The sequence below is a fragment of the Centropristis striata genome, chromosome 8, assembly GCF_030273125.1.
Source record: "Centropristis striata isolate RG_2023a ecotype Rhode Island chromosome 8, C.striata_1.0, whole genome shotgun sequence".
Taxonomy (NCBI): Eukaryota; Metazoa; Chordata; class Actinopteri; order Perciformes; family Serranidae; genus Centropristis; species Centropristis striata.
This window is the reverse complement of record NC_081524.1, coordinates 28,080,780-28,096,679: the sequence shown is the minus strand read 5'-3', so window position 1 is coordinate 28,096,679 and position 15,900 is coordinate 28,080,780. Positions and strand designations below refer to the sequence as shown.

Here is a 15,900-nt window from a genome sequence, read left to right as displayed (position 1 = left end):
CTGCTTTAAGATACTGTGTAAAGACAAGCCAAAGCCATGACACAATGATAAATACAGTCCCTCGTTACATGGGAGCATTTTTTCCAGCTTATCAGGCCTGCACACATATCTGAAAATGAGCATGTAATTGATGTAAGGCCACAAGGTTTGCCATATGAAGTTGTTAGTGATAATTCTGTGTGGGGAGACATGCAATAACACAGTTTCTGATATCACAAGCTATTTTCTTGTGAGTCTGAGGAGTAAATGTATGGTATAGATTCTAACCAAGGTGCAGGGGTACGTTCTTCACACTGTGTCGAGGTTTAGTAATGCTGCTACAAGGATTGCTCTTGCTGTTGTTGCCAGTATCAGAAATGTAGGGCTATGCCAATTATTATCACTGTAATGAGTTAGGGTGGAGACAGATGTTGCGTCTTTTACCCTCTAGAAACATGAGGGTCAGACACTCAGCACCCTCTTGTGCCAACTTTCAAAGGCCTGGCAATTCAACTATAACCAGTAAACTGTATCGATGAGAGAGAGCATTACTTACAAAGACTGGACAGTTTAAGTAAGTTCCATATTTACTCAAGTACTTAAATGAAAATACTATGTAGCACTAGCAACAACAAAAACAAAACAAACATTGATAACATGATGGACGAATTAATGTATTTTAGCTGAGGAGTATGACATGCACCTATACCTGTGAAGGTAATGAAAGAATAACATCGAGGCTCCACAGCTTGAATCAAGGCGGCAAACTTTTCACTGTCTCTCACATTGTAACAATTTCCCTTACCGGAATAATAAAGTATCTGTCTGTCCGTCTGTCCATCCGTCCGTCATGTAAAGCTCTGGGTAGCCCTGCACTAAAATCATCAGCATACCATAGACTGATATTAATGAAAGAAAGGATGTCTTCTGGCTGTGGTTAGCTGTTCCTCAAAACATTACAAGCAGTGCACGATACTCTTTTTCTAAAAGTTTAACTATGGCAGCTGCTGTGAAAAATAGGTGCTTGGGAATAGCTTCCGTGCTGTGATGGCGTCGCTCTCACTTTTGAGCTTGATTTCCGTGCATCTGTACTGACAGCAATGGATTATTTGAGGACACAAAAAACATGGCACATGCCTGGCCCCTTATGCATTTCCCATAGTGAAAGCCTTCTTGAAAGAGTGTGTTTTGAAGATAACATTAAGGATTAATTATGATCAGCAATACCCTGGGTCAAATCGTTAGAACAGCTTTTCTTCCAACATGTCTCCTACGCTCCCATTTCATTCCTCTACATGGCGTGGGCCACTGGACTCGCACTCCTTTGTGAATTTCATGAGTCTAGACAGAAAACATTTTCATCAAGTTTAAGATTTCCATAGAGACATTAATGTTGAGCTTTTTCGGATCACCTTGGGATTTGTCCCGTCGCAATGGCCAAATATGTCATCTCCCTTTTTTTCATCAGCCGACAGACCAAAAGGACAGAAGATGGATTGCTGGTGAGCTGGCCTTTGCTGCTCTCACCGTCTGCAGTGCCTCAGCATTGCATGTATAAGGAATGGTGCAGTGGTGTTGTGAGATGAACAACAGTCAAACAATAAGTCCCATGTTTCGCTGCTTTTGATTCTGCCTGACAGGACAGAAGTGTACATCAGCATAGTGTGCTTCTGTCTTCATATGAACATTTACATGACAGCCTGTGTGCTTTCAAACCCAGTAGTATTTTTTTGTATGGATTAGAAAGTCCCTCTAGATGTAGGCTGTGTCCTTATGATAACGCTCAGATAAGAGGATGAAGGATAAGTGTAGCCTCTCTGGCAGCAGCAGCTGCTTCTTTCCTACCTTCAAAGACTTGTCCTTCCTCACTCCCTCTCTTCTACTCTTCCTCCCTATCCCAATATATCTCTCCTGCCGTCCCTCCCTCTCTCCTTTGTCTTAACCCACCCCTTTCCTCCCATCATTTTCTTTCCTTGTCCCTTCTCCTCCCTTGTCCCCCCATCTCCCTTTCCTCACTATCTGCCCTGTTGGTCTGCAATAAGCTTGTCTGGGGAGAATTTCTAGTGTGTTTAGAGTAGCTGACTCATTACTGCTTTTGTGCCATGGTTTGTTAATGTAGGGCAGCTGATAGTAGTTTGGACGTCCTGTGTTGCAGGTGGCCCAAGCGTTCTTTATTTGTGTGGTTGTCTGTATGCGTGATGTCTGACTGTATTGAATACAGCTCTGATGGGTACAAACACCTCTTCCTTATCATCAGTGTGTGTGTGCAGACATGAGTGACACACTCCAAAAACAAGACGCACACTCTGCCTTTACTCTGCTGTCAGTGAGGAGCGTTCAAACCATGGCTTCAGTCAACAGTGACTAATTACAGGCCAAAGAAGCAAAGGAGCTCATCCTCTGAAGCTTCACTACACACACACACACACACACACACACACACACACACACACACACACACACACACAGATACAACTTCATGTCCTTGGTGAGTTATCATGCTTATCTGTCATCTAGACTCATGGAATTTGCAATGCCATGTTTCATGCAAGGGTTAGGGTTTTGGGGTTAATTGACACACCAGCCAAAAAAGGCCCATTATATTCCTTTAGACATGACCTATACTGTAAGAAAAGACGTTTATGAATCATAAACAGCTTTTTACATTCTTCCTCTCTAGATTTCTAACATGTCTTGGTATGTTTCTCCATCTGCTGACATCTAATCATTCAGTTGCAATCATCCTATCTCTGTTTGAGCTCATCCCTCTTAGCATTGACACTGCAGTGACCCCCTTCCTGGAGAAGGACATCCAGCCAATCACAACTAGCGTTTCATTGTACTTTACACCCCTTTCATTCCTCTATCCATGCGTTCCTGCATTGCAGCTAAAATAGCTCATCCTGAAACCATTAGACCAAATTGCTAAATGGTTCAAATGTGCAACCACTTAAGGCTTTGTCTTTAAGAGGAGTAATCTTCAATCTACTGTGGCAAGCAAGGAGAGGATGAGGTGGATATTGGGAGTGGGAACTGAGAGAGGGACCCACAGAGACTGTAACTGAGAAATATGGAGATAGATAGAAGGAGAAGGGGTTAAGAGGTATTAGCTATTTCATATACACATCTCCCCACATTTCTCTCTCTTTCTCCATATGCAACTCAAGTGTTTATTATTTTTGCAGTTGGCTTGCAATTGCAAAATCACATGGGTCTGTGAGAGGATGACACATTGATAGTTAATGAAGTTATGGAGATAGTAAAAACTCTTTTTTTCTCTCAAACTTGCACACAGTACACAGGCAGTTCCTTGTAAGTGGTGTTTATAGAGACCAACTCCACTACCGGAGTTGGCGAACTTGTTGCTGCTATGTTCCCTCTATGAAAACACTTGTTAAAACCATGATCAGTTTTAATTTAATTTAGTTTATTTTAATATACTCTCACTTGTTATAAGAAAAAAAAAATACTAATTCCCTCTATGGATCCTGAGGGCTTTTACAAGAACTTTTCTCAACACTTGGTGTTATGTAGGTTTTCCAAGGAAGAAAACCTCTACTGTACCAAAAATTATGTTTTCCCCCCATTTCTGGCAGCAGCAACTACGTTTTCTTTGGAACAAATTTAAGAACCCAGTAGCTAACTTGAGCAGTAATGAACTGAACATCCAAGGAGAAAAAAAACATTTGAATGCTGGCTGTGCTCTTTTATTGATCTCTGAGGAGCACAGTGCAAAAATGCCTCATCAGTGGCTGCTTATCACCTAAGATGTGGCCAAAACTGGAAGAATGTTTGAAAGAACTTGACTTTACTTATGGACCAAACTGACAAATTGCTTGACAGAGATACTCTTATCATTTGACTGGATAACAGCCAGATCGGTAGACATATAGATACAGTTCATAGGTGGACTAAAGGAGAGGATCTATTGCATATTGTCGTGCAGACTTGCAAATGCTTCACTGTAGCGTTCCCAGCTTCCTGAGTGACCTCAAATCTCAGCCAGAGGACTTTGATCTGTCACTGAGATCATTAGTCTACTGAACTGACAAAAGGCCAAGCTGAAAGACTGAGGGAACAGAGATTCTGCAGAGAGGTGCAGAGACTTGAAGGTAATTAAAGACACAATCTCGTACTCAATATTCCCGCATGCTTTCCAGGAAGCTGAGGGATGTGGAGAGAGCCCAAGAGGATGACTGGAGAAGATTGGTTTGGACAAACACCATCTGACTGTTTGTTATAAAAGCCATCTGGATCATGGAGCTGGTCAGTTTCTGGATGGAGACAGAGAAATTAGTGAGAAATTCTAAAAGGGAATAGAAGGGAAAACACAATCAGCAGGAGATATAAGTTAAACCAAGAAAGGGGAGGAGGTATAAGAAGAAGGAAAGACAAATTAAAGATAAAAAGGAAGCTTGAAATTGAATGCAGTCAAATTCAAACTAAACTTATGTGAACTATAAAGGTACACTGAGTAGAGTGCAGATCTCATTCAGGTGTGTCTCCCTCTCTCATACCAAACAATGAAGGGATGAATCACACTCAGTTGTCCCTCCCGGCTTCCTTACAGTCAAGATCGTGATGAAGATAACAAAAACTGGGAATTATTCATCTCATATCCTGTCTGACTTAAGTGGATCATAACATATTGAGTATGGAATTAGTCTGCAGATGCTCTGGTTCTAAAGGAGACAACGTTTTTTTTTCCTAAAGCTAGCTTTTTAAAAAAAAATGTTTTTTTAATAATGATGGGTGCATTGTGTATTGACATTATGCACCTTTTGTAGTTTTGAAAAGTTTAACTTTATAATATGCTAGGTAATAGGTAATATGCTGCTGCTTTTCACCGTCACCCACCTGTTCAAATGGGACAATGACCGTAAAGATTAACCGTCACTCGCAGTGCTAAACAATAATGAAGGAGCAATTTATACTGGTGGCCACAAAGACCAGTGGTGGGTCCAACCTCTCACCCTGCATGCTTCAGCCTTCCCTTCATTCAGAGCAAGGGCCAGAGCAAGTAATCTACTTTGTGCTGACAATTTTAACTCTATGGATGATAGGCCATCAGCTCCCATCAGCTTGGTACCAAATACAGCATATACACTCGGCTTCTGAAATATTCATCATCAGAAATAAATTAAAAATAAATTAAAACGAGATAAATGTCTTGTGTAATGGTCAGTTACTGTTGTTTTATTTGTTGTTGGAAAAAAATAATTCAATCAAATGTTTTAACATCCAATTTTAGCTGTCTGATGAAGAAAAAAAACATCACATAGTAAAACAACATTTAATTGTCATATAATTACGGCATGGTCCCTTGTATGCAGAGGTAACTACTACTATATCATTTGTGTGGGTCATAATGGATTGATGGTAAACAAACATTTAAGAAACTCCAAAGCCACTTTTAAAATGTTGTGAAATTATTAAGTTAACTAAATGTCAACATAAAAATGACTGTAAAGTCACATGCAGATAAGCAGGCAGTGCATTTCAAGCTGAGTGTTCTTTCTCAGACAGTGTCTGAGGTCTCCAGCCCATCTGCATGTTACAGTAAATTACATATTCCTATTCTGCTTTGTGTTCATTCCGATTTGTGTGCACCGAAAACCTCGCTAAATATTAACTTAATATTATATGACGACAGACATACATCATTATGTATCTGACAAAGTATTTCCTCAGCTTTTTAATTGCATAACTTTTTTATTGACATTTTTAGCCTCAAGAGTATATAAAACATTATTGCAATATCAAGTAGACCTCAAATTGTGCCATTTGCATGAGGCCTTTCTATTTGTTACAATGTAATTCATATAAAAATGCTTGGAAGGAACCCCAGCTAATGACAGACATTAAATTGCTTGGCTCCTTGTCTCCTCATGACAAACTGAGAGAACTCGGCTTGAACTGCAGAGAAAGCCCATGAGCCAGCTGAATGATAGCAGCGATAAGGAGTTTTCAAGGTAACTATGCAAAACTGAAACTGTCTGTGGGAAAGCAGCAGCAGAAGCAGAAGTCTGTTTATTTTAATGAGCTCAGAAGTGTCTCTCCTGTTTCTCTTATATTACACTGGGGCTCATTTAGAGTTCACACAGTGCACTGTATGTCCATGATGGATATGGTAATGATACATTAATGCAATCAGGACCAAGTCTGTTTTGTCTCTCATTAAGAAGGCTAGCTATCTTGCTGACAAGCACCAGGTCACATTTGGTCATGACTTTAAGCATTTTCCTTCGGTGTGATCTGAAGTGAGGGAGACAGAAAGTTTGTATTTTTGTGGGAATATCGGAGAATGGTGTAGGAGAGAGAGGATAGGAAGAGAGATAACGGCCGGAATAGTCCAAATCACTGGTGCTTAGGTTTCAGCAGGGGCACAGGCACCAGTTGTGCAGTGTCTGGTGTTCCTCTCAACACCATGAGAGTTGATATGGATTTATGAAGGCAAGGAATCAACTAGGAGGGGGATATGTTTGGCTTTGGCTCTCATCAACACATGGGGCTTGAGAGAGCTGCTGTTCTGCTGCTTCATACCCATTATCTGGCCTCACTACTCTATTGTACATACTGGGTGCACGTATGTACAATCAGTCTATCTTTCCATGATCATACACAATAGTTAGTACATTTTTATGTTGTTTATATTTTAGACAAAAACAAAAGCTATAAGTGTTGACCTTAATAAAGTTACAGAGGCACATGTTTAAAGGTGTAATTTGTAATATTTGGCCGATTTTTAGTTTAAAGCATTCTGAAAGTTAACTAATGTTAAAAGCAAATTGTGAAAAAAGTGACAGGTTGGACGTTATGTCAAAGACATTTATGTATTGTGTTGCAGATATATCTACTGAAATAAGCATGTTGACCAGCTAGCCCCGGCCTGTCCTGTCTAATAATTCCACTTTTGGAGCTAGCAGGCCACATTGTCCCCACACCTAACTCTACATCGCATCAGCCTGTGACTCCTCTGTGCTGGGCTGTTGGTCTCTGTGTAGTGCTCTGAGCAATTCATATTTGCATGAATGGAGTCGGACTCTTTGGCGACCCGTCTTTTGCAACAGTCTCTTCAATGCAGAATCAGTTGGAACGCAGGTCTTGTTTTTTGTAAAGTTTGCTCTACATTTTTAGGACATGGCAAGGTTTACAATATGTATAACTGTAAACAATCTTGACAAGTTTCATTGCTGCATATAGTCATTTTTTATTTTTTTGTTATTTGTACAAGGTGAAATACTACCTATTTGTTGGAGTATGTGTATTTATGTTCAAATATGATATGAAATGAATATGTAATATAATAATAATATAATAAAATATATTGATATAGTGACATGCACACCCATAGATACACAGGGAAAGGGTTGCTACTGTTGAGTCAAGCACCACTCAAAGCTCACCAGACAACAGCACTGCAGCATGGTCAGTTCTTTTGTCTGGACTTGGACATCAGTCTTAGAAAGTCTAACGACCATGAGTCACCAAACCCAGCAGATGGGAAAGAAGGAGCCTCAGTCCTGATGGGAACGGGGATAGATAGATCTCTCTCTGTCTCTGGGTGAGATACAGCCCTGTGCACGCTACTACATACATAACCCTCCGTGTACACGTGTTGACATGCACACATTTCAGTGCTGTACATGAATGCGTGTACATGCACAGTTTTAAATTGTGTGGTGGATGTATGTGTATGTACGTGGACCTTTCAACATGCATGTAATGTAGACACACGTACATGCTTTTACTGCTTATCCAGACTTGGCTGTGTGTGATATATCCGGCTCACAGGACTTTACATGTATGGAGACTCACTGTAGTCATCCCATAAATCATACAGAACCATGGCCAAATTCTGAGGCCTACTCACTTATCATGTAGATTAGGAAAATGACTTTTTTAAAAACATGCTTTCTCATCCTGCACTGTTTTATATGTTCTCTTTGTTTATGTACTGTATCACTGTCTACTCTGTCTTTGTCTTTGACTGTTGTTTTTTCTCTCTCTCTGAATGTGTGTCTGTGATTCTGTCTTTCAGTGTATTTTTAGGTGTTTCTCTGCTTCTGTAACTCCATCTTTTCTCCATGTCTGCCTTTCACTGACTGCCTCACTGGCTGAATCACTCCAGCTTTCTTCCTGCCTATTACTGTTACTGTACCCACAGCCATAGTCAACCTTTACGAGGTGGGTCTAGCCTGTCAGCTGCAGGCTACCGCAGTTGGGCCATGTTGGAAGACACACACACACTTACGCATATACAGTTATATTCTCTTAAAACCACACACACACATTCATAGACACACATATATAGCGGCATTCACTGCAGTGAGTTGTATGGGCCCAGAGTGAGAGCAGGCTTTCCGTAGGCCAGGATCTGTTTCCAGTCAAACCTGCCTGTGTCCTTCCTGAGCCCCGGGGCTCCTGCGGCGGCATTGCCCCTGGGCTGCTGGGTCATAGCACGGCAGGGGAACAGCAGTACTGTGTGTGTGTGTGTGTGTGTGTGTGTGTGTGTGTGTGTGTGTGTGTGTGTGTGTGTGTGTGTGTGTGTGTCTGTGTGTGTGTGTCTGTGTGTGTGTGTCTGTGTGTGTGTGTCTGTGTGTGTCTGTGTCTGTGTGTGTCTGTGTCTAAGTGAGCAAGAAGGTGTGTGGCTTCATGACTCAGTGTCTGTCCTACAGGGCACACACAAATGGATACAAATAGAAACACTTCCTTATGTTCACATAGACACTTTTATCATACACACTCACACACACACACACACACACACAACATACGACACACACTGTTCCTACACACCCACCCACACACAGCTGACTCCCTTTTCAGTGGTGTCAACAGTCTCCAGCTCTCTTTCTCCCTCTCTGTCTCTCTCTCATACACACACACACACACACACACACACACACACGCATTCATAGTCACTCACACCGACACACACACCAGAAGAACACCTGTCGGGCTGCATGGCTCGCTCCAGGACACCTTCGAGTCATGAGCTCATCGGAAAAGCAATTAAAGGCAGCGTAGGCCCCGCACGCTGGCGTAATGTTTTGTTTTGCTACTTGGCTTCAAAATTAACCAAACCTGTCAGAAGTCATCTGGCTGACGCGGGCTGGGCTATATTTATTTATTTTCTGTTGGAGAAGCTGGACGCAGGGTCCCAGCGCTGCCTCACGTCCAACAATGAAGCGATTCTGAGGAGGCGATTAGCTGGCTTGAACATGAATCCTTCCCCCTCTGTCTACCCGGGGGGTGGATGGTGAGCAGTCCCACCTTTCCTTGCCTGTCTGTAACTCTGATGGTAGGGTCATGGCCCTGTAGTTGGGAGGTTGTGCCCTCTCTAACCCCAATCAGGGCTTTGGTCTCCACTGTGGGACGTGGTTTTTGAACTTGCACTGACCTAACCGCTCCCAGTTTATTGAATTTCATGCTTGCAGTGACTGAACAAAAGCAGATTTAGCATTCAAAAATCTCAATGTATAAACGACATAACCTAAAAAAAAGACAATACTAAGACAGATAGATGTGTGGCTGATACGTTACTGGGGCCCTGAAGAAGAAGAACTTAAACAGGGCTTAAAGGTTAGAGGCCTTCTCTCATTCTGATCTCATGCTTTGTAGCCTCAGGCTGTGAGCAGCCTGATGTCAGACAGCCATAAAACAACACCAGCAGCCCTATGCTCTCTTTTAACTCTACTGGTCTAAAGAAAAAAAACACCTTTGACATTAATAGGTCCACTGTGGGTGAGTCAAGGTAAGTGTGTCTTCACAGATGCCTGCACGGACATTTTGCGGTTGTGTGTTTTTTCAGACTCTAGGCCACTGAGCAGTTTTCTGCTGTTGTTTTTTGAGGAATCATTTAGGAAGTAAGAAAAACACCTCTGTTATCATTGTCATCACATTCTGTAATTACTCATATGCCACCCTGTTAGAGCAGAGAAAAACAACAGTTAGCCTGCTGCCGAGGTCGCCCTCTGAGCATGCCAGGCCGTTTCATGGTGCTGCACGCTTCAAAGGAGGTGTCACTCTCCGGCAGTTATGTCAACACAGTGATGAAACAAGAAAACACAGTGTGAATGGTAAAGCCTTGGTCTTCAAAGGCTCAAAAGCCAGGTCAACACATATTTTGTTTCTGTGTCACTGTCAAGAAGGCAGAAGGTTAGAGAGAGAGAGAGAAGATTGTTTGCTCTGTTAATTTCAGAAAGAGAACTTTTTGAGTGGTGTTGTGATTTATCAAAATAGTCATGGCTGTCATTGGCAAAAGCCAAACAGGCATGTCACACAGCCACAATAAGATGACAGCTGCTGGCATGACACTTTTAACACTGCTGACAAAGTGCCAGTTACGGGGGCGTCCCGGTGGCTCACGCTGGTAGAGCGCAACCATTAAGGCTGAGTCCTTCCTGCGGCGGACCCGGTTTTGAATCCGGCCTGAGGTCCCTTTGCCGCATGTCCTCCCCTCTGTCTCCCCCTTTCTATCTATCACTTTCAATAAAGCAAAAATGCCCAAAAAACAAAAAAAAGTGCCAGTTACTTCAGTTTACTTACTTATTTTCTTGGTCACTGTTGTTTAAAATGAAAAGAGTTGGTGGCAGTATGGTGTGCCTTAAGTCTGCATTGACTTTAATGCATATTCATACTGTGCAATCTGCTGTGGTTGAAGGAGTTATCTGCAATCAGGCATTTTATATATTTTTATTTGCTCATGTATCCCTGTAATAACAGTTAAATAAGCAATCTATCCACTAAATTATATGATTTATTGTGCTATGACTCATTTCTGCTGAATGTGCTTTGTCGTGCTCAGTGCATCCCATAGACCACAATTTAGGGTCAATTTATTGAATACATCTTCACTCCTCAGCTCATTCCCAGCCTTTTGGGTCCTATACGGCTCATGCTGTTTTGGGCCATGATGAAACCACTTGAAGTCGGGCCCCAGCACTACAGCCACAGCCAAAGCCTATTAAGCAGCCACACTGTGGTATAGAAGTTCAAGCCACAGGGCTGAGGTTGTGATTCCTCGTCAGGAGGAGGGGGAGAGAGGTGGATGTAGGATGACGAGGAAGGGTGGAGGTATGGTTTCACAAGGACGGGAAAAAAGGGGTGAAGGAGGATAAAGGGGGGCAAGGAAGGAAGGATGGAAGAAGGAGGAGACAAATTGTAATGGAGAGGTACAGATGAAGGAATCAAGAATTAGGTGAGGGAGGGTTTTAGAATGGAACAAATGCCAGTAAGGCTGTTGTTAGAGAGACAATGAGGGATAACATTTACTGAATTCTGTTATGCGGCTGCTTTTGAGTATTTTGAGTATTATACATTATAAATACAATGCATTACATTGTCAACCAATTAGAGAGCATGTTAAAAAAAAGTTACATAAACATCAGTTCCGTTCATTCAGTATAAGTCAATTGCTGACCATTTAAATAAGGAATGAATAATAAGACAACAAATAGCATAACACAATTTCTAAATCACCCCACACATTATTTTCTGCATTATCTATTATGTAACAGGTTTTCATCTTGGTATATATCAGGCAACCAGGTACCCATAGATAGCGATATGTCCGTGCCAGGCCAATATCAGCCAATAAAATGACCAATAACTAGGTCGGCTTCCAAATAGACATGAAGAAAAGTCAGAAAAGGTGGAAAGATAAAGCGATAAAGGAAAAAAAAAGCTTGTTAGTCTGACTTGATCCAGTGAGAACGTTTCTCCTTTGCCCAGAAAGAACTCTGTACCAGCAATAAACCATAGCTCCGGATTAAAGTGCACCTGGTGAATAACGATCAGACACTAATATTGATACATGCGTACACCATTACATCATACTGTAGATGCACACACACATACCACAGACTTCACACATCACATACAAATTGCTCCAGCTTTTTATATACACTTGTACTTGATGCTGCAAACACACACACACACACACACACACACACACACACACACACACACACACACGCACACGCACGCACGCGCGCGCACACACACACACACAGGGCTCACAGGCCACAAATCACTAAATGTTGTAAAAGTGGAGCAAATTAGAGCTGTTTTATTTGCATTGTTCACAGGGAATAATGGAGGAGGGAGCAATTCCTGCCAAGCTGGAGAGCTGGTGTAACAAAAATATGTGTGTGTCGAGGGAGAGTTTATTATTGTGCTTTGTCCATGCTTTAGAGACACTAAAATGTTAGGCAAAGCAACAAGCAATCAGGCTTTGTCAGAGGTGAAATGCACACACACATTTACACATTCACACTTACACACTTAAAGCTTTGCCTCAGGGCCTGAAACAGAAGACCGGGGTCTTGTCCAAAGCTCCATTAAACTGCTGAAAGTCCTTCTAGAGCTGAAACATCCTCCTATCGTCATGCTGGGACATTCCACGGCACGCCAGAGACCCTGCGCTAATCCTGCCGGCATGGGAATCATTATTGATAGGATCCTAATGCATTACCTCAGGGCCCGCTTATTGTTGGTAAAGATTATTATTTAAGAGTAAACCAAAACCCAGAGAAAGTCTCCAGTTTCATAGAAATTTATCAAAAGAAAATGTTATTCTTGGCTTAGTGTGATACCACTTTGAACAGTGCAATTGAAACAAACTGTGCTCCTTGCTGCGCTCCAACAAGCAGGCTCCATACCCACCAGCAGGTCATTAGGACACAGTGTAAACTGCACGGGAGAGGAACAACCTGACACTCAATCTGAGCAGATTTGCCCTAAGTCACTTTCACTCGTTGGTTATTACCTTACATTGATTTCAGTGATCTGTATCGATGTGCCTCCTACTTAGTGGAAATAATTGCGGCAACAGCATCAGCACCTTTTTTCTCTATATGAGATTAGATAGTTTCCGCTTTTCTCAATCATTCTGCACATATCTGCAAGACAGATGTACAAATATCCTTTCCTCTGAGTCTTTTTTTTTTTTTTTTTGGAAAAAGTTCTCATTCCTCCTGGCATTCAGTGTCTTTGTCTTTAGAGCTGCATTATTATATCTCTGATGTGTTGTTTTTCTGTGTTTTTGTGTTGTCCAGGTGCAGTCCTACTGGTCAGTGTCCAGGGCATAGCTGTCAACGTGGACCCAGTTTTCTGCACATGGCTGTTGTACCAACCTCACAGAGGAAGCAGCAGGCAACAGCAGCAGGTACCTGATCCTCACATTCTCAGACAAAATATATCACTTTTGCTCCTGGGACTTTGGCATTTGAACACGTTTTACTTTTGATGTTTCACATGTCTAATACATGTAATTTGTATTAACAGAGTACCTGCATAATATTCTACTGTTGCGCTCATTCTTAGCGGTTCTGGAAGGGAATGTAAATGTCTCCCTCCCTCCCTCCCTCCCTCCCTCTCCATTGCCTTCTCATTCCCAGCTACCTTTTTCCATGTGCTCTGCTCCCTGTCTTCCATCCACTCTCTCTCTATTTATTTGACAGGGGTCATGGTGATGGTTATGGACATTGAATGCTCTGTGCCCACACCACACACACACACACACACACACACACACACACACACACATGCAGACATGCTCGGTTTGATTGCCTGGGATATAGCACAGGTTCACCCCATAAAGGCACATAAATATATATAGTACATGAAAGTATCATATTGTAATACTTTATAATGTTTTTTTTCCCGACAATTTGCTCTGTTTCATGCCTCCTGCAGTTTGGAAGGGCTGTCAGCATGCATGCGTGTGTGACAGACAAAGAGAGAGGGAGTTAATTGCACCAACTCCTTACTCTGGAGGTTATTGCTGTATGGGGGTAAACAGATGTTATGAGTTGAACTGTAGCCAGTGTGAAGGATACACAACTTTAGCTGCTGTGTGCTTGTGCGTGCATACGTGCGTTCGTGTGTGTGTGTGTGTGTGTGTGTGTGTGTGTGTGTGTGTAGACAAGCTGCAGCAAACATGTGGCTGAGTGTGTTGTTCATGTGTTTTTGTGAGCTCAGCTGCCTATAAGGGCAACTTCTCAAGGCTTGGCTGGTTTAGATGAGGCCTTCAGCTGAAGGCCACACAACTGCCAGTGAAGGACAGAGGGGAGGACACTGACTGGCAGGGTCAGGATGGCAGGAAATGATGAGAAAGGAGGGAATTAGGACAGATGGACAGGGGTAGAAGGACACATGTGTCACACAAAGAGAGAAATGGGAAGGGCTTTGGTAGAACAGATGAAAAAGGAGTGTGGAGAAGAAAACAGAAGTTAATGGGAGGGAGGAAATGAAGACAAGTTAAAGTATCAGAGACGTGTATAGTCACAAACAATGGAGAGAGGGAGGTACAGAGGGGTATCATAGAGAGAGAGAGAGAGAAAGAGAGAGAGGGAGGGAGAGAGAGAGAGAGAGAAAGGGAGGGAGAGAGAGAGAGAGAGAGAGGAGAAGGGACACATGGAGGGACAAAAAGCATGGGACAAGGGTAAAGAATAGTATGGAACAGAGAGGAAACAACAGAAAAAGGAAAAACACAGGGCAGCATCAAGAAAAGAGGGATGATGAATTAAAAGTCAACTTGAACTACCAGACCGAGCAGGAAACAGATTCACAGGTCACAAATCAGAGTACATGGAGATGTTTGGGCTAGTGGGTAATGAAGAGAAAAGGAATAAGAAGAAAAAAGGAGGTTGAGAACCAAACAGGCATTTGCCTTGGCTGTTTTCACTGCCCCTCAGTGTGTGTGGTAGAAGGAGTTAGCTCATACTATGTCATCCATCAGGAATGAGCAATGGTCATTGGGTAAGGTACCTGCTTTTAGCATCGAGTATAAAAATGTAGCCAAGCACATATTTTCCACAAAGTGTACAAACTATATTATATAATTTGTTTTTAAGCATTTTCCTTGAACACATGAACCAACAAAACAGCCATATGGTTTGTCTATACAGTATTTAAGTGTCATTTATACACTCTTTTTTTCAAACATGCATTTGTTGTTAACGCCTCCAATACAGTGTGTGTGTGTGTGTGTGTGTGTGTGTGTGTGTGTGTGCTTTGGATGTCTTTCTAATAAGAGAGTTTTTTTGAACATCGTCTAAACGGATATTAACCTCACCTGAATATGATTTTCTAGTCACATATGACCTTGGACAACTAACCTACTGGCCTACAGTATTTCATTCACCCTATGTTAAGTTGCAAAAACCTTAGAAGCATTTGGCTTCATACCCCAGTCAGTAGTTTCAAATACTAATGTAATTTGGGGGCCCATTTTTAATCTTACCACAACCAGCCTTTGGGTCCCGACCCAGTCATTGAAAAACAACTGCATCAATGTGTGTGTGTGTGTGTGTGTGTGTGTGTGTGTGTGTTTACACAGGCTGCAGTATGTGGTTGGCCTGCAGCCCTGTGCAGCTGCATCATAGCCTATTGCCGCTGCTGGCTGATGCTAATGGGGTTTCCTTATTTCAGACCAACCTTCCACTCTTCTGTCTTTTAGCCATCTCACTGCCAGAGAGAGTGTGTTTGCGTGTGTGTGCGTGCGTGTGTGTGCGTGCGTGTGTGTGTGTTTGTGTTTGTCTGCCAGCAGCATGGGAGACTGCTCAAAAAAAACAGGGAGCTGTCACTAGTCCTTGTTGGTCTTGGAGGCCTCTGTTGTGTTCCACTGCATTTTTCTTTTCTCTTTCTTTCTCTCTTTCTGTCTTGCATTGCATTATGCATTGTGTCTCATGATTACCCCAGATCTTTAAATCTCTCTAAATTTAACTCCAGGTCATAAGACAGAAGACAGAACAATGTTTGTATAATGTTAAGGAATAGTTTAATAATTTTTGCTTTTACACCTGATAACATGCTCTTTTTTAAAAGAGACTAAATGAAAGAAATACATGCACGCAACAATAAAACAACACTTCCTTTCCCATGGCCGTATATGTGCTCAATCATGTTGTGATG

General features: G+C 42.1%; 1 protein-coding gene across 1 annotated transcript in view; it reads left to right on the top strand.

The window, feature by feature from the left end:
- Positions 1-15,900, top strand: part of LOC131976529 (intermembrane lipid transfer protein VPS13B-like) — a 353,761-nt gene that overhangs the window by 128,899 nt on the left and 208,962 nt on the right. The window contains exon 20 of the mRNA XM_059339603.1: positions 13,041-13,150. Within this exon, the coding sequence (XP_059195586.1) occupies positions 13,041-13,150 (110 nt within the window). The remainder of the gene's footprint in view (positions 1-13,040; positions 13,151-15,900) is intronic.